Raw genomic sequence first — 27206 nt, forward strand, 5'->3', positions numbered from 1 at the left:
GTAAGAAAGCAACAGTAACTTCATAAAATTTGTTCCGAAAACTCAGCTCACATATAGGCTATTAAACATAGCTCTTGACGAATATTGATAAGTAGCAAGAGAGTGTAATGATAATAATGGTTGCTTACTTCTATAAATGTGATTGATGAACTCTGTGAATAAACTATCAGCAATGATATATTTAGCAGTGTGTACAGAGTCTATTCAATTATATCCCGCTCTCGCCCTTTCCACCAATACGGTACAGCTAGCGCCCATCACAGTAGCCCCTTACTCTCGAAGTGACGGGTGATGTACTTCATGTAAGGCTGCGAGTACTCATTGTCATAGACTCCGTAGAGCAAGTCCGGTGATATGTTGAGGTCATACAGTGCCTGCGAGAACTTGTATCCGACACGTTCCCAGGAAAGCACGAACCCACTGAGGGTGGATGTGAACAGCGCGAAGGACTGCAGGTCCTCTATATCCCTCAGGAGTTCGTCCAGTGGGTAGGCGTCCGCCGCAGCTGCCATCCCCAGCGCGCGCAGCGACGCCTGCAGCTGTGAGTGGTAGGTCTCCAGCAGTGAAGGCACGCGCTCGTGGACGTCCACACCAGCGTTCGCGAACAGGAAATACACCAGGTCGCGCGCAGGGCTGGACGCGTGCGTTAGCTGCGGATGTGGACACAACGTCAGTGCAACAGAACAATATGGAAAGTCTCACTACAGATTGAAGGTGTTGCTAAGATCACAATTCCCGCCACAAAACCTTCGTGAGTAACAACTCGCTTGTAGCACTGATTCATCGCAGCAAGCGCGGCACTGCCTGTACATAATGAGCAGGTATGTAAAGAACATAGAATGAGAGACACTGGTGACCCCGGGGGGTAATTTCTAGAGAAGAAGTTGATATTGGACCATAAGAAGAACAACATAATGAGAGAATTTTTAAAATCAGCAATATAGCAATTTAAACAAAATGAAGAAATATCCATTGTTGCTGGGTTATATAGAAAATATGGTAGCCAAAACGAAAATGGAAATGCTCTCTTCAAGGAAGAAGGATGAGAAGATCTGTACCTAGGACAAGGGGAAGGTGCTACGAAGCAATGATGACAACAGACCCTGAGGAAGAAGGCTGGCTCAATAGAAAGAGATGGACAATGGTGTGAAAAAAGGGGTGACGGCCACGATACTTGTGATAAGATCATAATGTAAATAAAATAGTCTCTAAGTCAGAAAAAAGACGCACCACGAGGGTATTATCCGAATGTGACGGAAATCTATAGATACAATGAACATGTACAGACAAACAAATGATAACAATTTCAGAAGACCTGGATGATTTATTCAAGATAATAATATGTTGGTTCACCACTGGCCCTAATGCAAGCAGTTATTCAGCTTGGTACTGATTGAGAGAGTTGTGTGGTTCCTCCTGAAGGATATCATCCCAAATTCTGCTCAATTAGCGCATTAGATCGTCAAAATCCCAAGTTGGATGAAGGGGCCTGCCATTAACGCTTCAAATGTTCTCAGTTGGGCAGATATCCAGCAATCTTGCTGGCCAAGCTAGGTTTGGCAAACACAAGCAGTAGAAACACTCGCCGTGTGCGGGAGGGAATTATCTTGCTGAAATGTAAGCTCCTATGGTTTGCTATGAAAGGCAGCATAATGGACATAGAATATTTTCGACGTACCGCAGGGCCGTAGTGGTCCCGCGGCTGACAACGAAAGTGGTCCTGCTACGGAAAGTAATGGCACACCAGACCATCACTCCTGCTTGTCGGGCCTTATGGTGACCGACAGGTTGGTATTCCACAGCTGTCAGGAACGTCTCCAGACACACCCTTATTGGTCACCACGATTGAATTTGAAGTGGGATTCGTGACTGAAGACACTTCACTCAATGAAGTTCCAGGCCGAAGACGTGTGTGGATACATCCCAGACAGTAGTGCGACACGAGCAATACTGTCACCCACCACAGAGCCTGACAACCAGGAGTGATCGTCTAGGGTGCCATTTCTTTTCATAGCAGAACCTCTTTGGTCGTCAACCGTGTCACCCTTACAGCACTGTGGTACGTCGATGATATTCTGCGCCTCGTTTTTTGCCTGGCATGGCAAGGCATCCTGATTTTACATTTCAGCAAGATAATGCCTTGCTCACTTACGGCGAAAGTTTCTACTGCTTGTCTTCGTGCTCACCAGAACCTACCTCAACCCGTAAGGGCGCCATACCTCTCCCCAATTGCGAACATTTGGAGCATTGAGGGCAGAACCCTCCATTCAGCTCGGGATTTTGACAATGTAACGCACCAGTGGACAGAATTTGGCACGCTATCCCTCAGGATGACATTCAACAACTCTCTCAATCAATGCCAAGCTGAATATCTACTTGCATAAGGCTCAGAGGTGGGCCAACGCCTTATTGAATACAAATATATACAATACATTATTGAGTCCAAAAGTTGAAGATGAATAGCTTAGTTTGTGGAGCTCTTTCTCTTGAATAAATCATCCAGTTTTTCTGGAATTATAATAACGTACATTCGGATCGTCGTTAGTCGTCTTTTTAAATTAGAGTGCACTAAAGTGAGTTGCAAAACTGTGAAACAATCAGAAAGAGATAGAGGAACGAAAGAGAGAAGATGAGAAACGCTGAAAAGTTCTTCGGCGTTATTAATAAAGCTAAACTGATGAGAAGTAAATGAAAAATAAGAGATAACATCCTGACTGTGAATTAATTTCACGTTATGCTGCGTCAAATGTGTACCGCATCAACACTAAACATCACAGAAAGAAAAAATGATCTCCTACTACCATTATCAAAGTTTACCATTTACAGTTAAGTTTTTTATATTTGAGTAGGTCACGATAACTCAAGATGAAGACGAGAACAGTCTTAAGTTCTATCTACAATATAAACTGTATTATGACTATTCATATATTTCGTGTAACACAAACTTCATAGTGTTTGCATGTGTGTGTACGCGTATGTGTATGGGTGTGTGTGTGTGTTTGCAAAATACAAGAGATCTGAGTAACTAAGTTAATTGGTTGAATTCGCTTATTAGCAGTGTCATTTCCAAAAACATAATTAACTGTAAGAATTATTCAAACGATACACTCCACACTTCACTCCATTACCAGTTTATGGATTCCTTGGTACTTCAGTATGTGTCCTACCAACCTATCTGTTCTTTTACTCAAGTTTTGTCGTTGTTTTTCGCCTCTAATTCCATTCAGTACTTCTTCATTGGTTATTTCATCCATCCCTCCAGTCTTCAGCATTGTTCTGCAGAAACACATTTCGAAAGCTTTTATCCTCTTCTTGTCCGTTCCTTTATCATCCACGTTCCACTTCAAAATAAGGCTGTACTCCATACAAATATTTTCAGAAATTACCTGCTAACACTGAAACTTATATTTCATGTTAATATATCTCTCTTCAGCAGAATAGTTTTTCTTGGTATTGCCAGTATGCATTTCATCTCCTCTTTTCTCCTGCTTTAGTCAATTATTTTTCTATCCAAATAGCGTAACTCGTATATTGCTTTCAGCTTCTCATTTCCTAATCCAATTAGTATTAATTTCTGCTATAACAACACTCTCTACGCAGAGATACAGGCGACATTGTCAACTCCTTTTAACAGTATTCTATGTAAAGACTTTAAACGACTGTATATACACTGCATTATGTGCGTTACTACCTTTAGTAATTATTTTTGAATAGGTTGTCAGTAAACTGTAAAAGAATGTTGTAAAAATTGGGTAATGTAACTTCACTGGTCATGAAATACTTTAAGTGTACTGCATCTATAAAAACTGATATGTCACTGAGGGAAAATACAATAATTTTTTGATCGTGGTCTTCTACCACAAAATGAGGGAAGCGCTACTGCTTGTGACATGTCCAGCCTTGGCGCTTGTGGATAGAGGCGGTCAAGGTTTAGCCATCGTTGAGGACAGTTAGCTTCAAAAAGTTGCAGTGATAGAGAGCAGGGAAAATCTGAGTACAACTGTCCCTGAACTGCGAATATTAAACTGCCTCAGTTGAAAGAATATGGAGACAAGCAGATCCCATCGAATCTCCATCCAGGATTTGGTGCTGAAAGGCCAAATTAAATATGATGGGAATGCTACAAGTTGGAAACCACTAAATAGTTGTGTTAAACTGGGACATGGTTTGTTTTGGAAAATTTAAAAATGCTCAAGTTTACTGACTAAATGCTGTACTTGTACACCATTTCTCTATAAGAAAATATCACTCATTGTTCCTTCTAATTTCTGAAAAGGGAGATTAATTTCTTATATTTTGTCTATGTTTGAAAAAGTCAATTAATATATCTGTTATAGTCTTATCACTCTATTTGCAGTTACTGAAATCTGATTTCTCGTCATAATCATTTTCTCTTTAAAATTGTTTAAAAAAACTTTATAGTATAAATGCATATTTGTCAAGTGTACTAGTGTCACTTCAATGTTCTGACTTACTGTACTAATTTAAATGTGACAACTAATTTTCCAGAGCATGTGTTGTTAAGACTAAACTACGAGAGCCATAAGCCACAGCAATATTTTCTTGAATGCCTAAGTAAAATCAATTCTTATATCTACTGCTGCTTCACAAACGATTTTTGTAGAAAATTTGAAGGATATTGTAGCGGTACATAGAAAATTACCTAAGTTATGAAATAAGGAAAGATACTCAATACTGATGTAAAGATAGGAAACTACTACTTGTTCCACCATTGTGATCTTTACTAAAGTAGAGAAGCTGAACAAAGGAAAATATTTATAATTAATTGGTTAAAACAGGAAATAAATAACCTTCCTATTAGAAGCAGTGTCTGATTTTAAATTTCACTTGGGAATTCACAAGATGAACTGTGGAGGACCTTGCCCAAGATTTAAATACTGACACTGCAGCTCTTAGAAAAAAAGCATTAAGTTAAATAATTATATAGGTAAGCAGTAAAAATATCAGTGTTAATGTGCTTCAGATACAGCCACGTAGCTGTGTATTAAATTCTTTGGAATTACAAAAGCTTTGAAAGTAACAAATGTAATAGCATTGTGTCTTTATGTACATATTAAATACTATACATTGATATTTTAATACAACAGTACTGAGTTGTGTGCACGCGTTCATATCGATTCTTTAGCATAGGGAAACTCTTTAGGTTTCATTACCTATCTTTGTCTTTTCTGGCGTCTCGGCAGGTTGCAGACTTGCGGCGCCCCGAGCGGTTTTAAGTGCTAACTTCAAAGACTTTTTTTAAAAGTTTATAGTGTTATTCATGTTGTGCTTGTAGTAACATTGGTTTTCAAGTAGCCAAATAATTGTGTCCATTGAGTGCATCTGGGGGGCGATTTTCTATGTTTATCAAGTTCAAAGGTTTTGCTTTGGCACAAATTGAAAAAAGGAATTCCCTGTAGTATTCAAAGGACAGTGACTTAAAGTTTTACTAACTTACTGAAATGTATTGTGGTGTCCCCTTTAGCTTAATTGTTCATCATTGCTTCTGTTGCTAATAAATACTGCTCATCATTGTTCATTTTAAATTTGGCCCCTGTGGCAAATAAATATGTTGAAAATGACAAAACATTATCCGTTGCTTTCAACTGATCATTGCCGTATCTGCAAAATTGCTAACATCGACAAACTTTAAAATCTGCATTTCTTCTCTCTGAACTTTAATCCCCTTTCCTAATTCCTCCTTAATTTCTTTTGCTGATTGCTCCATGAACAGATGAAACAATATGGGGAATAGGCTGCAACTATGTCTCATGCCGTTCTGAATTATTACTTTCCTCTCACGTCCTTCGACTTTCATAAATGCAGACCGGATGTCCTATAAGACGTAGACAGCTGTTCGCATCCTGTATTTTACCCCTCCTTCCTTCAGAACCTCAAACAGTGTTTTCCGCTCAACATACACGAGAGCTTTTTCTAAATTGAGAAATTCTGTAAATGTCAGTTTAACTTTCTTCAGTCTGTCTTTTGAGGTATGTCACAGGGTCAGTATTGCCTCATCTGTTCTCACATTTTCGTGGAACGCAAACTGATTTCCCCCGGGTCAGTATTCACGCAGATCTGGAGGATTTCTGACGCTGGCTGTAGGTTTCACATCTAAATGATTCGCTATTTTAGCAATTTTCATCATTGCCCCTCTGTTTCTTCATGCTCCGCTGACTCAGTCGTTTAGGAAAATTGATGTCAATTTGGACGACCAACTAACTTAATTTTAACCATGTTAACGTCCATATATTTCATTTTTATTTTAGGTCCAGTATTTTGACAAAACTGTCTCTTATCGTTTTATGATGGACTTTGAGGAATACGTCCTTGAATCTGTGGAACGTGTGGTGAGTGAATAACACCTTTATTATCAGGCCTTATCACATTGAGAACTTGCAGATTGTTTTTCAACGTTTTAAGTCTATCTACCTAAAATTTCTCGTTGCTGCGGAAGTGGAAAAGGGCGCTACCTTCCATACCATAACGTGTAGATATGGAAGAAGCATTATAACTCGCTAGGGCATTTTGTTTATAGGTAGCCAAATTAAACGGTTTTGAACCTTCGTGCCGATAGTGTTTTTTTCCTTCTGGTTCAATGCAGAGGAGTACTGTTGGATCCTGAAAAGCTGCCAAGTCAGTTGACACAATTCGAGTGTAATTTTCACCAGAACCGTTATAGAGGGAGACAAACTGGACATACCACACACTTCCTAACCACTGTCCAGAGTGTGAGGAGACTGAAGAAGAGGTTCCACGATTTAAAAAAATGGATTGCATCCTGAGGAAATATGATGTGAAGCGTGCTTTTCCCATTCTCCCTCTAAGATAGCGAAGTATGGTTCATATTAACAAAAGGCAGGAATTTGTTAAATATCCTGTCTTTGTGACTTGGAAGAAATCCACTATACCACCAGAACTACTGAAGACAGTTGTGTTGAAAATAAGGGAGAGAAGTCTACAATAACCAAGCAAACTGCAGTTCTTGAATACTGTTTGGACGCTGGACATTCCTTGAGTTCAAAGATTTTGGCCTTACGTTACAAATACTGAGACCACTTTCCAAAAGAATCCATCGAAATATAATTTGTGGATAGTCTTATAAATACGGTGAGAGAGTTTCCACTAAGTTCTGTATGATGTCTAACAAAGGGACTGGCTTGAGTTGCGCTCTTCCCTCTGTATTTCAGTGTTTACTATATACGACGTAGCTGGTTCTGGTTGGCTGGTGGTACTAATGTGTAACATATTAATCTTGGCCTCCTGCATACTCTATTATACTATCAGGAAGCATACAGCATAACACATAAAAGAGTTTGTCATATTTTCTCTACGTGGCTTGCTGCAGTTCTTCCTTTAGAATGACAGGGAGATTACCTATGGAAAAGTTAGCTTCTCTTTTTAACGATTCTGATGAAGTGTTTGAACTATCGGAAGGTCACAAAACGTTTAGGGTTAACGTATTTTGTAGAATTTTGGAACACGTGTTGTGTTCGAGTATAATGACTTTTCTGGAGATTAGAAATCTACTCTGTAGGAATCAGCATGGGTTTCGAAAAAGACGATCGTGTGAAACCGAGCTCGCGCTATTCGTCCACGAGACTCAGACGGCCATAGACACGGGTTCCCAGGTAGATGTCGTGTTTCTTGACTTCTGCAAGGCGTTCGATACAGTTCCCCACAGTCGTTTAATGAAGAAAGTAAGAGCATATGGACTATCAGACCAATTGTGTGATTGGATTGAAGAGTTCCTAGATAACAGAACGCAGCATGTCATTCTCAATGGAGAGAAGTCTTCCGAAGTAAGAGTGATTTCAGGTGTGCCACAGCGGAGTGTCATAGGACCGTTGCTATTCACAATATACATAAATGACCTTGTGGATAACATCGGAAGTTCACTGAGGCTTTTTGCGGATGATGCTGTGGTATATGGAGAGGTTGTAACAATGGAAAATTGTACTGAAATGCAGGAGGATCTGCAGCGAATTGACGCTTGGTGCAGGGAATGGCAATTGAATCTCAATGTAGACATGTGCTGCGAAAACATAGAAAGAAAGATCCCTTTACATTTAGCTACAATATAGCAGGTCAGCAACTGGAAGCAGTTAATTCCATAAATTATCTGGGAGTACGCATTAGGAGTGATTTAAAATGGAATGATCATATAAAGTTGATCGTCGGTAAAGCAGATGCCAGACTGAGATTCATTGGAAGAATCCTAAGGATATGCAATCCGAAAAAAGGAAGTAGGTTATAGTACGCTTGTTCGCCCACTGCTTGAATACTGCTCAGCAGTGGGGGATCCGTGCCACATGGGGTTGATAGAAGAGATAGAGAAGATCCAACGGAGAGCAGCGCGCTTCGTTACAGGATCATTTAGTAATCTCGAAAGCGTTACGGAGATGATAGATAAACTCCAGTGGAAGACTCTGCAGGAGAGACGCTCAGTAGCTCGGTACGGGCTTTTGTTGAAGTTTCGAGAACATACCTTCACCGAGGAGTCAAGCAGTATATTGCTCCCTCCTACGTATATCTCGCGAAGAGACCATGAGGATAAAATCAGAGAGATTAGAGCCCACACAGAGGCATACCGACAATCCTTTCCACGAACAATACGAGACTGGAATAGAAGGGAGAACCGATAGAGGTACTCAAGGTACCCTCCATCACACACCGCGGAGTATGGATGTAGATGTGGATGTACTCATGAAGCTGTATATGTTTGTATTACCTCATTATTCATTACTACATACAGACACTTTCCAGTTGCATTAATGTGACAACCTGGCTGAGAAACCGCCTTTTGCAGCGCGGTGCTTCTTGGGAGAGGTTCAGTGAGGTTCTGGAAGGTATCGACAGAGATGTGGAGCCATGTCGACTACAGTACCGTGGCCAGCTGCGGTACGTTTCTCGGCTGAGGATCTATGGCGCGAACAGCCCGATCGAGGTGGTCCCACAAGCTCGCGATTAGCTTTTAAACCGAGGAATTTAGTGGCCAGGGCAGTTCGGTAATTTATCCTGGTGCCCTTCAAATCGTGCACGTACACTACGAGTTGTGTGACATGCTGCACTGCTAGACGCCATCACGCTGAGGAAAAGCAAACTGCATGTTCAAAAAATGGTTCAAATGGCTCTGAGCACTATGTGACTTAACATCCGAGGCAATCAGTCCCCTAGAACTTAGAACTACTTAAACCTAACTGACCTAAGGACATCACACACATCCATGCCCAAGGCAGGATTCGAACCTGCGACCGTAGCAGTCGCGCGGTTCCGGACTGAAGCGCCTAGAACAGCTCGGCCACCGCGGCCGGCTAAACTGCAAGTAAGGGTGGATACAATGCCCAGGACAGATGCATACTTGTGTTGTCCTATTATGACATCCATAATTACGAGCTCACCCAACCAATGTCACAAAAATATTCCTCAGACCCTAATACTCCATGTTGGTTGTAGGGCGTTTGATTTCAGACATTTCACGCCTTACATGCCAACAGATGTCCAGTGTAGCATTAAACGTGATTCATGCGAAATGGCCACCTGTCGCCACTCAATGAGCGTCCAGTTGCGATACTGGGGTGCAAATTCCAGCCTTCCTCATCAATAAATATCGGTCAGCATAGGTGCTTGAACTAGGCGCCTGCTTATGTGCCCAGACACGTCTCCACAGACATCGGCTAATCATTGTTGTTTATGGCGTGTGGTGAACTACAGTTGCCTCGGTGTAGTGTTTTGGATAGTGCCATTCTGCCATGGGCGCGTGGTGAACTACAGTTGCCTCGGTGTAGTGTTTTGGATAGTGCCATTCTGCCATGGGCATGGAGATGCGCGAACAGTTTACAAACTTCGCCGTTTTGGAAATGCTTCCACCCTTGGCAAAAAAAGCCGGTGATCATGCCCTTTTGGGCAACAGAAAAACCGCTCCGCTTCGACATTCCGACAACGACTGCACTGTTTGCCATGTGACACCAACACACTTTATATAACATCCACTGCTACTGTTGCCGCCCGCCGTTTGTCATCGGTTATTGCACGCTGATGTCCAACACAGTCTGTGGTCATGTTAACGTGACTGGCCAATGCAGAATAATTTATATGGCCTTCATCAGCGTAGAACAAGCTCTGTGCTTTTCTGAATTCATTATGTGCAAGTGGACCAAGATTCCAAATAAACAGAGAGAAAAAAATGTTCAAATGTGTGTGAATTCCTAAGGGATCAAACTGCTGAGGTTATCAGTCCCTAGACTTACATACCACTTAAACTAACTTATGCTGAGAACAACACATACATCCATGCCTGAGGGTGGACTCGAATCCCTGGAGGAAGAGGCCGCTCATTCCGCGACATAGCACCTCAAACCACACGGCCACTCCACGCAGCGAATAGAAAGAACTGATAAGTGGTAGAGCCACTCATTTACATACCTGGAAATCTACAAACCGCACATCAGCAACCTTCTCTTCTGAGTACTTGAACATCATATTGTTCTTCCAGCAATCAGCGTGAACTAAAACCTTCAGCTTGGTATCTTGCATTTTGCGGATCAATGACTCTTTCACTCGCGGCATTATGGTGCTCGCAAGGTCGATGTACTTCGGTGCATATTCTTCCCAGCCGGGTACCCTTTTTATGAAATCTGCAATAGCAGAGCACGTGCAGCGTATCATCTGACGAAACAAACCCTCCATGGTCTCAGCTGCAAACATGTCCGTATTGAGTTGGACGCCGTAGTCAGGGCGCTTGCTGAGCACGTGGGCAGTGCCGGCGTGGAGGCGCGCGTAAGCTCGCATCACCACCTCGCAGTGCTGGTAATCGAGCGGTCGATCGGCGTCTGCCAGTCGATAGCCGGCGGCCACCAGGTCGTCCAGCACGAGGAAGGCCCTGGGCGTGGCACCGTGGTGCAGGCACGTGGCCGCCAGCGGACGGAACGACGCGCCCTCCACCCCCCGCAGAGCCTCGTGCGCTGTGGGCATCACCTCCCCTAGTATTAGCGACTCCGTATCGAACGCCTCCAGCTGTGAAATAAAGTATTTTGTTAGTGGCACCATCCAGTTTTCTACATTACAAAATTTTCCAAGATTTTCCACATATAAGTGTACACATGCTCTATTATTTTCCTTTACAGCTACGAGATACCTACACTTGAGTAGTTCGGACCTTCCTTCTTTCCAACTTGACAAACACCAAAGTCTGCACTAGGCTAACATTGACTCACTTCTGTCATCTGATCCAGGAATTCACACCAGAATCTGTTCTTTCTATCACCTACAGTTCCTCCATTCCATATCCTCTCCACAAAGCAAGACTCCATTACCTACACTTTCGTCACCCAAGTTGTGAAATCTAACTATCACTACCCACAAGCAACAATCTTTACAACAAATGATGATTAACTGAAGACCATCAGCTGCCGACAGGTGTTGTTGATTTACCTCGATGTGGACAGCTGAAAATGTGTGCCCCGACCAGGACTCGAACACGGGATCTCTTGCTTACATGGTAGACGCTCTATCCATCTGAGCCACCGAGGACACAGATGAATAGCGCGACTGCAGGGACTTATTCCTTGCACGCTTCCCGTGAGACCCACATTCCCGACTGTCCACAATTCTACAAATGCAATGTACTTTATAGATATTTGCCCATCCACTCATTACTCGCGCACACTTTGGCGATTACCATAAGAGTTTGGGCAACCTGTGCGCATTCGCACAGACGAAGGTCAATGGCTGGGTAGTCTTTAACTATATATACGGAAACAGTAACTGTTCTCGAAAGAACAGATACTCTTGATGACCGTGCAGCTTTTCCCTGGAATACATATAAAGTACATTACATATGTGGGTCTCACGGGAAGCGTGCAAGGGATAAGTCCCTGCAGTCGCGCTATTCATCTGTGTCCTTGGTGGCTCAGATGGATAGAGCGTCTGCCATATAAGCAGGAGATCCCGTGTTCGAGTCCCGGTCGGGGCACACATTTTCAGCTGTCCACATCGAGGTAAACCAACAACACCTGTTGGCAGCTGATGGTTTTCAGTTAATCATCATTTATTCCAGGGAAAAGCTGCATGGTCATCAACAGTTACTGTTTCCATATATATAATCTTTACAACATTCCCACAAGTTTTACATCAAACTCTCGATTAGTTCTCTCCATTTCCAAGCATCTACCCAACAACTCATTAACTTATACTGGTATCACTCAATCATCAGAATTACGAAGTGCCACATCACTATGAAAAGTGTCCTAATTTTAATCTCTCTAAGTATAAAAAATATTCACCTTAGAGAAGAAAATTAAGTGGAATGAAGAGTGCTGATGTGGCTGTTAACAGCTCTCCCACCTGAGGATTATATTATTCAATTAAACAGTAATTTGATAACAAATGTTAGCAGATTTAAATGAGATTGTTATTTTGTGCTAAGTATTTACACACCTATACTACATTAAAAATAAATTTAAGAGTAAAAAATTGTCATCAAGGACTATTTTTTTCGGCTTATGTCACTTATTTCATTTGGTATGTGATTCCCTACATTTCTGTTGGAGAACTTCTGATATCATGACATTCATTTTGGAGCAGATGACAGTTGTTGTAAATAACTGAAGCAGTTTAGAAACTAAAACTGATGTTCCACAGGGTTTAGCCATCAGAAATCTGCTTCTAGCAGGATGTGAATATTCTGCCTTGAGCGAAACAAGAAGCAGGAATATTTATTCCTATTGGTAGTACAAATATTATTGATAAGCAAAAGTAAGATGAAGAAGGACAGTCGTAAGTTTCCTTTTTACAGGACTCCTTGTGCTGATTTAGAAAAGGATGCAGTTTATTAATCTCGCATTGAGAAAAGTGTAACATGTTGTTCAAACGAGGATCAGTAGCAACATAATATATTCTAAGTTTTTATGGCAAATAATGAGAAAGGTTAAATTAATATATATATATATATATATATATATATATATATATATATATATATATATATATATATATATATATATATATATATATATATATTAAAGCTACTGCCCTCAGATTGTTTTACTATAAGGAAAAGTGTAAATGTTGGAGACATAGATATAATGTAATTTCCTTATTTACAGTGATTAAGTGTTACTATCATGTAAATGTAATTAAAATGATATTTAAGGTTAATGTACATACGTCACATACACATCAAAATCATCTCACAGGTTATTGGTAAAAGATATCTTCACTGTCTGCCGATTTTAGAGGAGAATCTTTAATAAACAAGCGTGGAATGGTAAGATAGACATCACCTAACATAATGACTGCTTTTGAAAAAGATTTCATTTATAGAACTGGGAATATGAACAGACCAATCGAAAATGAATGCACGAAACGCCCTATGCACTAGCTGATGTATCTACAACAGAAGATGGAGAGACACTTCTGTGATTTTTTTTTTTTTTTTGGCTGAAGACTTCTGACTAATTCTGCTACATAAATACTCTCTTACATTTTGGTATTTAACATTGAATATCATCAGAACAATTAATATAACCTTTATAATTCTCTCTGAAATTCTCATTTAAATATTCACATTGAGCTATATAATTGATCTTGCCATTGATGGGAAGGCTTGCGTGCCTCAACGATACAGATAGTCGTACTGTAGGTGCAACCACAACAGAGGGGTATCTGTTGAGAGGCCAGATAAACTTGTGGTTCCTGAAGAGGGGCACCCGCCTTTTCAGTAGTTGCAAGGGCAACAGTCTGGATGATTGACTGATCTGGCCCTGTAACACTAACCAAAGTGGCCTTGCTGTTGTAGTACTGCGAAAGGCTGAAAGCAAGGGGAAACTACAGCCGTAATTTTTCCCGAGGGCATGCAACTTTATTGTATGGCATGGAGAGCTGCATCAAACCAGTCTCAGGACTCAAGACCACAACAACAACAACAACAATTAAAGTAGTCGAAGCAAATTTCGCCTTAAATGCTCTCAGAGACTGAAGCTCCAAAATTCTCGTGTTTCATTTCTTTGTGCCAGCTTGTGCTACCATTAGAGATTTACCTTGTATTTTCTTTTGTGCTTCAGACTAACGTAATCGAGTCGGACTCTAACGCAGTAGAGTCGGATTTTACCTCATACACTCTCAGTACAAAGCACGAATTCCAACAACCTCCAAGAACATTCGAAAACACTGCTATAATTTCTTAGACATTTGAGAACATTAAAGAACTACTTCTGCTCCTTCCCCTTCTTCTATTCAGGTATTAGGCAAAATTGCATGTTACAGTACCTATCTTTGCTGGGGTCTTACTCTATCTCTTTTTCCTTGGCACTTATAATTTCTGACATTTAAGGGAAGTCTTTCACTCCCATTCCTTTTGTGTGTTCATTCCATTTTCTCCTGACTTGACATTTTTAGTTCTTCTCTAATATCTTGATACATTAGTCTGACTTCTACTGTGAAACCTTTAAAATACGGCTTCCTTGCTTTTTGAAAATTACTCAGGTCATGCTTCCACAGAGCAGTGAGCGGAATGCAACAATTTGATAGAATTTAATTTGAGTACCTCTCCTAGGTTTGTTCTTAAGATTTAACGAACTGTTGCACCTAAAATTTACAGAAAACTAGATAACAATCATGGAATATAGCAAAGTAGGGCACCAGGACATAATCTGCGTTATTTCTGTACATACGTATATAATAACCGGATTTTAAGGGGACAACTACTTGGAAGTCATGGATATTTAAATACTGTACACAAACATGTTAAATGTCAAGCACTGGCCAACAACAAAAATGATATTGTCTCTAAAAATATACTGTGGGAGAGGATATTTTAATAGGAGAAGGGCACGTCCAAAGAGAAATGATTACATAATGTTACAAAGAACTTGAAAGTAATGAATGTAGTGCCTATATAACTGGGAGAGGAAGAAGGAAGGGGAGTGGTAAATAAATATGAACCTATTGAAACGGCTGTAACACCCTTAGATTTTATACGTACTCGGGGATACGAGTTCTAGCAGTCTCTATCCTTAAATATTTGCCACTTTGACGGGAAGGAGACTGTTTCATTTCGCCTTTTGCCTGAACATAGTATTTAACCATGAAAGAGCAAGAGGCGGTAGAAGATAGAAAGTGGAAAACAGAAAGAGAAAGAGAGAAGGCTAGAGTGGGTAGGTGGCATGAGACGGAAATGATGGTGTGTATTTATTTTTGAGCCAGAGGAAATTTTGTTCACTGTTTCTTGTGAGACTGTTAAGAGAACCATTAGAGAATACAGAAAGTAATCTGTTATGTTGAATATCTGTCTGTTCTTTCAGCATATGATTGGGCTCCAGATCTGCTGTGGTTATATTTCAAGTGCTCCTAGTAAACTAAATATTGTAACTGAAGGTTGTTTATGACAAATTGTAAGACATTTATTGATGCCTGGACCGTTATGTTTGCTGTCATAAAGGTGAGTTGTCACTGCAGATTTGAGATGTACATTTAGCCAAAGAGCTGATATGTGTTCATTATTTTGTATGGAAAATGATCTGTCTCTCCTACTTATGTACAAAAACTGGGATAGTCTTGATATGTAATCTTGCAAACTCCTGGTTGTTTACGTTTTTCATATTTCTTACAACTGTGAGGCAGGACATGCTTTATGTTATGAAATGTGTCATAGCTCATTTTGTTGCCATATCTTTTGAACTGAGTGGCAATTTTATAAGAAGCTCTTCCAATGAATAGAATACTGAAATACTTTATGTTTTTTGTATCTGTTGATAATAAGTCTGTTGTCGCCTTTCTATTGTCTTTGTTTTTGTATGTGATTAAAGAGGTGATCAGTTGTGGATAGTGAATATCAGTTGTTGTTGTTGTTGTGGTCTTCAGTCCTGAGACTGGTTTGCTGCAGCTCTCCATGCTACTCTGTCCTGTGCAAGCTTCTTCATCTCCCAGTACCTACTGCAACCTACATCCTTCTGAATCTGCTTAGTGTATTCATCTCTTGGTCTCCCCCTACGATTTTTACCCTCCGTGCTGCCCTCCAATACTAAATTGGTGATCCCTTGATGCCTCAGAACATGTCCTACCAACCGATCCCTTCTTCTGGTCAAGTTGTGCGACAAACTTCTCTTCTCCCCAATCCTATTCAATACTTCCTCATTAGTTACGTGATCTACCCATCTAATCTTCAGCATTCTTTTGTAGCATCACATTTCGAAAGCTTCTATTCTCTTCTTGTCCAAACTATTTACCGTCCATGTTTGCAAGATTACATATCAAGACTATCCCAGTTATTAGTGGCTATTTGTTTCATTAATGCAGTTTCATTACCAAGTTGATGTGGTACCATTGGATAGTCACTGCCCTATTAATCACACTTCTGTATGCTGCCAGCATGGAGTGAAACTGACTGAAAGGGTTGCATAACTGTTTTACTTCAGTTTTGTTGCCCTGCGAAAGTATGGCGATGTCATCAACATATCTGTAATAGTAAATTATTTTACTAGCTAGTGCATAATTAGAACAAAGAATTTGGGTTTTTAAGTGATCAGTATAAATGTCAACTAAGAAGCCAAAGAAACTTGACCTCATGGCTAACCCATCTGGCTGTACATAACATTTGTCGTTAAGCTACAAGTAATTATGTTTCAGTACATGTTCAAGGAGATTCTAAAACTCTTTAATTTTTGTTGCTGTAACAGGTTTAAATTAATTGAAATTTTTATAAATGATGTCTAATGTTGTCATGATTAACACACTGGCATACAAACTTACGAATGAACAGTCTTCTTGAGGATGATGAACAATTTCTTGTTTAGTTGCAATGCTGGGCTTTTTCTTGGGTTAACAACAGACATGACCAGGACGTTTTCTCTGTGGACCTAAGGCTGGACTCTTAAAACATGTGCTAAGGGTTCACCATGATTATGTCTTAAGTTTCTTGAACTCTGAAGAGGAAATGCTGCTGTTCATTGTTTCTTTGATCTGTCTCTGGAAACAGAATGTGGAATGTTCCCTAATTCCTTAATGTTTTGGTAAAACGCTCCTCTTTTCCATACAGTAGTAGGACAACAAGAGCATCAGTGTGTTTTGTTAGTGTGGGTTGCCTACATCAGGGGCAAGCATGCACTCAGGAGCAAACCTATTTTTCTCTTTTAATTGACAGGTAATGACTCCTTCCTTTTGATTGACAGGTCTTTTACCTGGTGTTCCCTCACCCCTCCCTCTCTCTCTCTCTCTTCCTCCCAATCACTCAGGAAACCTCCAACCCATCCCCCTCCTCCTCATTGATAAAGGTACACTTTCAGGCCTGAGTTATTCAAATAGCCCCGTCACACTTATATCAATTTGGTTGGCTACTTAATTAAGTTGATCAATTAGTTAACTCCTCCCCCTCTGGTAAACCCCTCAACACTCACCCTCCCCTCTCCCTTCCTCACCCAAACCTGGGCATTGGCAGCTCTGTGCTGGAGAGGATCTAATCATAGGTAATTCAATACATAGCAGAGGATATATTGATTATTTATAAAAAATTCAGTTTGCAGGGGTTGAATTTCTCTTGCTCATCATTCTCTGCTGTTTGGGAAGATGCAGGTCTTGTAATAAATAATTACACTGATCGCGTTTTTTTATTCCTATCGCACAAGGAATACCGTTATGAAACACCCATCACACGTTATTATGCTGTTAAAAGTCTTTCGATCGTGAAGCACGCACCGTCCGCCACCTCCTATCCGCTGGACCACACCCAATGCCACCTCATACCACCGCATATGCAGCTCACTGGGGGTTCTGCGAAGCGCAGAGGCACCATGCATCTATCTGTGCAAGAGTGACCGCTTGGGGCCCGCGACTGACACACAGAATGTCACACTAATACTGAATCAAAAGAATATGACAAATTCCAGTCGAAACACATGTTCTTTCTCGGTTTTCCTCATGTCCTGCTGGGCCTGCATGCACTGTCAATCACTGTCGGACCACCCTGCAAACAAAGCAGTGTTTCAGTGTTTACCTGGTAAACCCCTGCAGACTACTGATGCAACTGAGATGCCTTCCTTCCAAGGCAAATTCTTGACTGAGGATGGATACCGCCATCGGCTCTAAGCTGCCATTTGTGCTGGACAGAAAGGAACTCACTATAAGAAATTCAATTATATAGCATAGGATATACTGTTTATTTATAAAATTCGATTTGCAGGGGCTAATCTCACTTTCATTTTGTGGGAATACCTCACATCAGCAACTACATGTCCTAATTACACAATTTCACTGTAGCAGACTGATGCTGTTGTATTACTGGAAAATTTTTCTTCGTGTGCTCATCTTGACACGCAGGGATCGACTGAGCTAGTGCACAGTACCAACACCAGAGGAGGTTCCACCTCCTGTACCCCTCGCCCCCTTATTCCCGACCACTCCCAGAAAAATTGATAGAGTGACGACTCACTCTGTGCTGGAGAAGAAGGATCTCATGACACGAAATTCAAATCAAAGTCAATAATATATTGATAGATATTCTTTATTTAATCTGTGGGAGATGGAGTTCCCCCACTTGGGCAGACATCGTGACAGCACCCCCCCCCCCCCCCCCACACGCTTGCTCTCCATGACATAATAACTGTAATCACAAGGGAATGGAATGAAATGCGATATAGTAACCACCGTTTGGGCTCTCTCCCGCGCATGTGTCTATCGTCCGGGCGTCGCACGAAAGTCCTAATTACGGATCATGTCACTAAATACCACAGAGCACAGACCGTATATCGGCCGCCTTTGATCTCGTAGCCCCCAAACAAAGCATCAAGTGGCAGCATTCTGTTGATCAGCAAATTCTAGACTCGCTTCCGTGTCTGTCGCTCCCAAGACGCCACTCCATGCTTGTCTGCTTGTCTGCGTGAACCAACGTCTCCAAACACGAAGACGGAGGTTTTCATCTTTCCTCAGTGTACTGTATTCTCATTATCTATGCTGGAAACAAAGGGAAAGCTGACGAAATTTTGACATCAAAAATAATCCGCCGCGCATTATATCCAGAGCGATGTTGGTATGCAGATCTACAATATACTATGTCCAGGATAAGATTTGAAGGTTGATCTGCCACACATAATATCCGGAGTGAGGTTCAGAGGCGGATCCAGACTCGAAAAACTCGGACTTGCTCCAGGTCATGGGAGCCATCCAGGTCACATGCACGGACACAGAAATACAGCAAACATAGCAAATGCGCTGCAACTGTAGAATATATGGTTGCAGGTGACTGGATGCATTCGAGTACAGTGATATACTATGCCGACCAACCGGAAAATAGTGCATTTGCGGTAGGTGTTGGCAGCTGTACAATTTTTACAAGGAGGACCATCTACCTCTAACCATACTCGCATCTGGGTTAAAGGATCGTCGAGAGTGGATGGAGAGATCGGTTGAGATGGAGAAATAACGAGGTATGATTTAATGGGCGATGTTGCTCCAGATCATTTGATCATTTTTTTCCGTTGTTCTGTCATGGTGCATGGTGTGTGACATAACCTGCGTTCGACTCGTATAAAACTGCATATTCTGTGTGTGACTTACAGCACTGTCAACTTGCAGTCATTAACAGCAAACCTCTCAGTCATCAGAGGACTTCCATCTCATGAGTGATGAAAGGTGTGCATCCTATTTCGACACATTCCTCTAGAAGAACGATGATTTATGCGACGTACTCCATCCCCCTGCCGCATCTTAGGCATAAAATCGAGTATTCAGTTTCATAACTGCAGTGATTCTAAGTTAGCGATAAGTGTTTGTGAGGTACTGCACTCCCTGTGTATACATCTGCTTGATAGATGTCCTGTTTACGGAGTTAGTGGAGGCATGACGTATAATTTCACATGTCAAACACCGTTGCTACGCGTTTGGCTCTTTCTTTGTAGGAGGTACTCTCCGTTACTAACGATTATTTTACATAGGACTTCCGCGAGCATAGTATAATTTCTGAACTGTGATCGGATGTGAACAGTGGGCGCTATGCACCTCTGGAAAGCTATACTGAGTTTGTATCATAAAGAATCGATGTTTTACAGAAACAGGTATTTCATTTCACAGTTTCTCTCCATAGTTTGTCATACAGAAACCTACAAAAAAGTTTTGCATCACCCCAGTTCCCAGAACTCCTGAAGATAGACGTTGACTGTGTATATTCTACCACAGACACAGTCCCCTTGACTGTTCAGATATGTCACTAAACCCACCCAAAGATGTAAACAACCATGCATGAGCAACGCCTATTAGATGGAGGGGGTCTGACAGCCGAACAGTCCCAGTCATTCCACCAAGAAGGAGGTACACTGCTCGTGTTGTCTGTAGTTCAACCATGTCTAGAAGGTCAATTTCGCGGTTCGATCGCGTCTGCATTGTTACTTTGTGCCAGGAAGGGCTCTCAACAAGGGAAGAGTCCAGGCGTCTCGGAGTGAAACAAAGCGATGTTGTTTGGACATGGAGGAGATACAAAGAGATAGGAACTGTCGATGACATGCCTCGTTCAGGCTGTCCAAGGGCTACTACTGCAGCGCATGACCGCTACCTACGGTTTATCGCTAGGAGGAAGCAACGCCATCATGTTGAATAATGATTTTCATGTAGGCACATGACGTCGTGTTACGACTCAAACTGTGTGCAATAGGTTGCATGATGCGCAACTTCTCTCCCAACATCCATAGTGGGGTCCATCTTTGCAACCACAACACCATGCAGCGCGGTACAGATGGCCACAACGACATGCCTAATGGACGGCTCAGGATTGGCATCATGTCCTCTTCCCCGATGAGTGTCGCATATGCCTTCAACCAGACAATCATCAGAGACATGTTTGGAGGCAACCTGGTCAGGCTGAACGCCTTAGACACACTGTCCAGCGGGTGCAGCAAGGTGGAGGTTCCCTTCTGTTTTGGGGTCGCATTATGTGGGCCTGACGTACGCCGCTGGTAGTCATAGAAGGTGCCGAAACGACTGTGCGATACGTGAATGCCATCCTCTGAACGATACTGCAACCATGTCGGCAGCATATTGACGAGGCATTCGTCTTCATGGACGACAATTCGCGCTCCCATCGTGCACATCTTGTGAATGACTTCCTTCAGGATAACGACATCGCTTGACTAGAGTGGCCAGCATGTTCTCCAGACATGAACCCAATCGAACATGCTTGTGATAAATTGAAACGGGTTGTTTATGTGCGACGTGACCCACCAACCCCTCGGAGGGATCTACGCCGAATCGCCGTTTAGGAGTGGGACAATCTGGACCAACAGTGCCTTGCTGAACTTGTGGATAGTATGCCACGACGAATACAGATATGCATCGGTGCAAGAAGACGTGCTACTGGGTATTTGAGGTACCGGTGTGTACAGAAATCTGGACCACCACCTCTGAAGGTCTTGCTGTATGGTGGTACAACATGCAATATGTGGTTTCCATGAGCAATAATTCCAATTTTCTGTACAGGTTCTGGAACTCTCGGAACCGATGCGATGCAAAACTTTTTTGATGTGTGTACGTTTCTTACATTTGGATAGTAGCAGCGTTGCATTGCACACGAATGATAGGTCAGAAACCACACCACTTTAATTTTATAGCCTGTTTTAAGTGCAGAACAGTGTATCTTTAGAAGTGTATGTGTTTATGTTCTCTCTTACCAATACCTTTTTCGACTGACCCCAGACACTAGAAGAATACTAGGAACTGAAGGGCAGTCATAAGGAGTCGGCAACTGGAAGTACCGGATTAGCTCAGCCTTTGACGTATACAAAGGATGCACCTACCTGTCTGAACTTGCCCGCAGCAGCAAATACTGGCGAAGAGACCAGTGTGATGGGTGAGCGCGACAGAAGCGGACATGAGCGAAGATTCAGAATGATGGACGTTTGTGCTGGACGTATTGATAACATACGAACTCCTGCCACTCCAATCACCCCAGGATACCCTCCGTGGCCGGGGGTGGTGCACTCTGACCTACACAGACGTCCACGACTGCGACTGCAGCCCGTAAGGTAGCGTTCTCGCTTCCCGTGCACGGGGTCCCGGGTTCGATTCCCAGTGGGGTCAGGGATTTTTCCTGCCTCGATATGACTGGGTGTTGTGTCCTCTTCATCATCATCATTCATCCCCATTAGGGTCGGAGGAAGGCAATGGCAAACCACCTCCACTAGGACCTTGCCTAGTACGGCGCTACGGGTCTCCCGCATCGTCCCCAACGCTCCTCGGAGTATGGGACCTCATCATCATCATCTTTACGTTGCCACTGGCAGTGTACATGTAAATGATTGCCAGGTGGGGCGCGGAGCTTATGGACCTTGGGACAGGAGTGCCCAGGATGTGCGAGTGCTTCCAGCTGTCTGCGGCATGAAGCCCAGACAGCTTATTGCTGCGGACTGGATCATAGTTTAAGTGTGTCGTGTTTAGTGCTTCTGAATACATCGCAGTGGACACTGTCTTACAGTGGTATTTGCCGTTGTCTATTCTATCACGCTGTAGAGCCTTCCTCTGTCCTTCCGAGAGTAGCAGAGAGAATCAATTTAGGAAACTTCTAAAAATCCAATCGCAATGTTAAATTCGCGATTGATCAATTTATTATTTCCGATAGTTCTAATGCGTGCAAGCGTGCATCCAGTGCGGGCAGGCATGGTCGGCGGGCGACAGGAAACAAGAGTGGTTCTCAGAAGCAAGTGGCACGTGCTTCATGATTGCGAATTTGGGTGATCATCAAGATTTTTTCAACAGATATGTTTAGTGGAAATGTTGTGGTGGATGAGATTGCGTACAACATTTTGGATATGTTTAATTCTACAATTTATTTGTGTCGCAAATTTCATTACGTGATTTACCTAATGTTTGCATGTGATACTCAAACGTCGAAAATATGTTTTATTACGAAGTAGGATCATTATAAGGTGGAAGTGAGCGTTTTAAGCGATCTATTTGACTCGGGTAAATTGTTGAATTATTAATTTGACAGGGTAGTGCAAATAGATTATTTCACTCTATTTTTGATATCGAAATTTCGTCAGGTTTCTCTCTGTCTCCAGCATGAGCCAATAGAAGTACAGTATTCTGAGGAGAGATGAAAACCTCCATCTTCGTGTCTGGAGACGTTCGTTGATGCAGACAAGCATGGAGTGGCTTCTTGGGAGCGATGCTTTGTATGGGAGCCTCGAGATCCAATCCATGGTCGGTGATATTTGGTAACATGATCTGTAATTAGGAAACTGGACTGTTTTGACTTTCGTGGCGGTGCCCTGACGATAGACACAAACGCAGGAGAGCTTAAACAGTGGCTACTATATTGCACTTCATTCCATTCTCTTGTGATTGCAGTTATTATGTCATGGAGAGCAAGCATGTGGGGGAAGGGGGGGGGGTGCAGTCACGCATCTCCCACAAAGTGATTAAATAAAGAATATGTATAAATATATTATTGACTTTGATTTGAATTTAGTGTCGTGAGATCCTGCTTCTGAGTCGTTTTCCTACCAATTTTTTCTGGGAGTGGTGGGGAGCGAGGAGGCGGGGGTATGAGGTGTGGAGCGTCCCCTGGTGGTAGCACTGTGCACTAGCTCAGTCAATCCCTGCATTTCAAGGTGAGCACAGTGTAATTATGTAATTAGAACATGTAGTTGCTGGATGAGAACGTTTCCTACCAAATAAAAGTGAGATCCAGCCCCTGCAAATTGAATTTTATACATAAAAAGTATATCCTCTGTTATATAATTGAATTTCTTGCAGTGAGATCCTTTCGCTCCAGCACAGACGGCAGCTTAGAACCTGTGACGGAATATATTCTCAGCCAGGAATTTGTCTCGGTTGGAAGGCATCTCGTGTGCATCAGTATTGCGCAGGGGTTACTGGGTAAATACTGCTTTGTTTTCGGTGCCATCCGACCTTCATTAACGGCACATGCAGGCCCAGCAGGACATGAGGAAAACAGAGAAAGAACATCTGTTTCTATTGAAATTTGTCATATGCTTTTGTTTCAGGATTAGTGAGACATCCTGTGTGTCAGTCGCGAGGTTCGAGCGGTCACTCCTGGAGAGATGCGTGGCGCGGCCGCTCTTCGCAGAACCCCCAGTGAGCTGCATGTGCGGTGGTAAAAGGTGGCATTGGGTGTGGTCCAGTGGACAGGTGGTAGCGGACGGTGTGTACTTTGCGATCGAGACTTTTAACAGCATAATTACGTGTGATAGGTGTCAAGAGAAATCCAACCCCTGAAAACTGAATTTTTTCATAAACAATATATCCCCGGCTATATACTGAATTACCTATGATTAGATTCTTCCTCCCCAACACAGAGCTGCTAATGCCCAGGTAGGGGTGGAGAAGGGGAGAGGGGAGGGGGAGTGTTGGCGGGTTTACCAGAGATTAATTGATCAACTTAATTACGAAGCCAATCAAATTGATAAGAGTGAGGGGTCTATTCGAATAACTAAGGTCTGAAAGTGTACCTTTATCGGTGAGGGGGAGGGGGAAGGGTTGGAGGTTTCTTGAGGGGTTGGGAGGAGGCGAAAGAAGGGGACAGGTGGTGGAACAACAGGTTAAGGACCTGTCAATCAAAAGGAAGGATTATCCAAAGGGAGTCATTACCTGCTCCTGAGTGCATACTTGCCCCAGATGTAGGCAGCCCACTCAATCATGCTGATGTTCTTGTTGCCCTACTATTGTAGCCATCTAATTTCGTTATGACAGAGACATTTCTTTAATCAGACTTGACTGCAATGGCTTACCATTAAATTTTAGGCAAGCAGTCTGTGCAAGTGCTTCTTCAATTAACATTTCGGCCTGGTATTATCCAGCCATCCTCAGAGTGATAAGACAGTGCCAAGTGCGTCCGTTTGTGTTGCACTGCAGTGGTATTACGCATGCGGGTCACGGATGCCGGTCGGCGGCAAAGAGGTACACATACACATGCGTTACCGGAGGTAAAAACGTTCCGACAATCGATTTGTTTGTCGACGCATATTCAGCGGCGGTAACACCTTGACGACTTCTCTGCAGTTTAATTACACCAAGAGCCAGATTCTATGCCTGACCCTAATTTCTGTTTATTAAATTACGTTTATTAAATTATCAGTTAATCTGATTTCTATGGCTTCCTTGAAAATAGAATCCCAAAAGTAAGAGGTGGATGTTAAAATCTTCATGTCACTGTAGTCATGACCTGTATCTATGCAACGTTCAGCCACAGCTGACATATCTGGCTGTAGTAAGCGTGTGTACCTTCGGTATTCCACGCACCGCTCATGAGCGATGCGTGTTGACTGACCTTCATATGATTTATTAGAATTTCTGCATGGAATCTGATATATATCCGCCTTACGAAGCAATAAATCATCTTTCACAGAACCGAGTAAGGCTGCAGTCTCCGTAGGAGGCTGAAAGATCACCTTAACACGACGTTCCTCGAGAATATGGCTTTTCTTCGATGAAAGAGCACCCACGTAAAGTAAAAACGCTTTTGATCTGAAAGAAAACTTTCTTCTTCCAAGGCATGTACTTGCATTCTAGGGTTCACATTGAATGCTCTGTGGATTTGTTTCTGAGAGTATCCATTTGCTTTAAAAATGCTTTGAGACATGTAAGCTCTTCTTGCAAATTATCATTATCGGATATACAATGTGCTCTCCGCGCTATGGTATTAAAGGACACCTATGATTTGTGATGGGTGATGGCAGCTGTTGGCATTTAAATACAGATTCGCATGAGTTGCTTGACGATATACAGCATGTTCTAATGTGCTGTCAGTTTTACGACGAACGAGAGCACCCAAAAAAAGGAATCAGCCATCTTTTTCTATTTACACAGTAAAATTTAATGCTGCATAGAAAGAATTCAGATGCTCAAGAAAAATGTAATTCATCCTGCCCTTGAGGCCATACTACAAAGATGTTGTCCATGTACATCTAGAAGACTGGTGGTTTAAAACTTGCCAAGTCCGGTCTCTTATCCACGAAGTCTTCGATAAAAAAATTAACTACCAGAAGAGAGAGCGGGCTTCTCACAGCAACTCCATCAGTCTGCTCATAAAATTCACCATTGAACGACAAATAAGATGACAGGAGTAAATGTTCAAATAAGGTTGTGATGCTTTCGTGAAAATGCTGGCCAATAAGATACAAAGAATCCTTTAAAGGTATGAACGCTTTCACCACAATTGGGGCGTGAGTAAGTGTACCTCTTTGCAGCCGACCGGCACCTGTGACCTGCATGCGCAGTATCGCCGCATGGAGCAACTACACTAACGCCATGCTTGGCATCTTGTCGTCAGTCTTGTGATCCGCTCTGAGAATGGCCGGACGATACGCGCCCGAAATATCAGTTGAAGAAATGGTATTTGGGCGGCTGCATTCCCGAAAATGGATTACTCATATGCCGTGAGAAGTTATTTTCTTTCAATTTTTGACTGATATTACTGGCTGTTTCCGTCTCATTTATGTGACAGTTTGTTGTTGGTGTTCCTGAAGTGCTTGTTTAAGTGCTAAGTTTGCCTTATGAGTCACTATTACCTGTTATGTGTGTCCTTTATTTTTATAATGTTATTGATCATGTGATCCATTGTTTGTTGGTCTAACTTGTGCCTAATGTTAGGAATCAGGCCTTTGTCAAGGAGACAGTTACATCCTTTTCAAAGTGGATGTCTATTGTGTTGTTGAATGTAGGCTGAAATTACCCTATGGCAACTTTAAAATGAAGTGTTAATGGATTTTGTTATGTTTCGAGCTTCAGGAGTTTTCTTGGAATGGGCTGCTTCTAATTTTTTCTATGTTTCCAACCCACTTTCACGCTGAATGAGAAGATAGATAATGAAGTCTTAAGAGATTCCGAGATACAATAACATTTACATTTACACGAACTATTTTATCAGCGTCATAGTTTAGTGATATTTCTCACCTGTTCTGTTAGTTCCTTGATCGCACCACGATCGTGATCAGCCTTCACGATCAGCGACTGGTGCTCGACATCCCCACCCTCGCCAAGTGTGAAGCTGACCCTCACCCTGTACATCTGACTACCGTAGCCAGCACCAGTTTTGCACGCTGGTTCCACTAAAATGGACTGCACTGTTACAGCTTCGTACGACTGATGTTTCTTCAGCGCCTTCTCTATCATGGGGTTGTCGATCCATTTGGTTGATGCTGACATACTGCTTCCTGATGCATCCATTCTCCTGCTGTAAACAGACTGATTATGGACTGAAGTTA

General features: G+C 42.2%; 1 protein-coding gene across 1 annotated transcript; it reads right to left on the reverse strand.

Moving 5' to 3' along the window:
* Nucleotides 1-257: 257 nt before the first annotated feature.
* On the reverse strand, nt 258-27168 carry LOC126158619 (uncharacterized). Its single transcript, XM_049916456.1, has 3 exons — nt 26896-27168; nt 10426-11016; nt 258-650 (listed from the first exon to the last, which is right to left on the reverse strand). Exons 1-3 carry the CDS (start codon nt 27166-27168, stop codon nt 258-260), a joined length of 1257 nt encoding a protein of 418 aa, XP_049772413.1.
* Nucleotides 27169-27206: the final 38 nt, after the last annotated feature.

The sequence above is a fragment of the Schistocerca cancellata genome, chromosome 2 (genome assembly GCF_023864275.1).
Source record: "Schistocerca cancellata isolate TAMUIC-IGC-003103 chromosome 2, iqSchCanc2.1, whole genome shotgun sequence".
Taxonomy (NCBI): domain Eukaryota; kingdom Metazoa; phylum Arthropoda; class Insecta; order Orthoptera; family Acrididae; genus Schistocerca; species Schistocerca cancellata.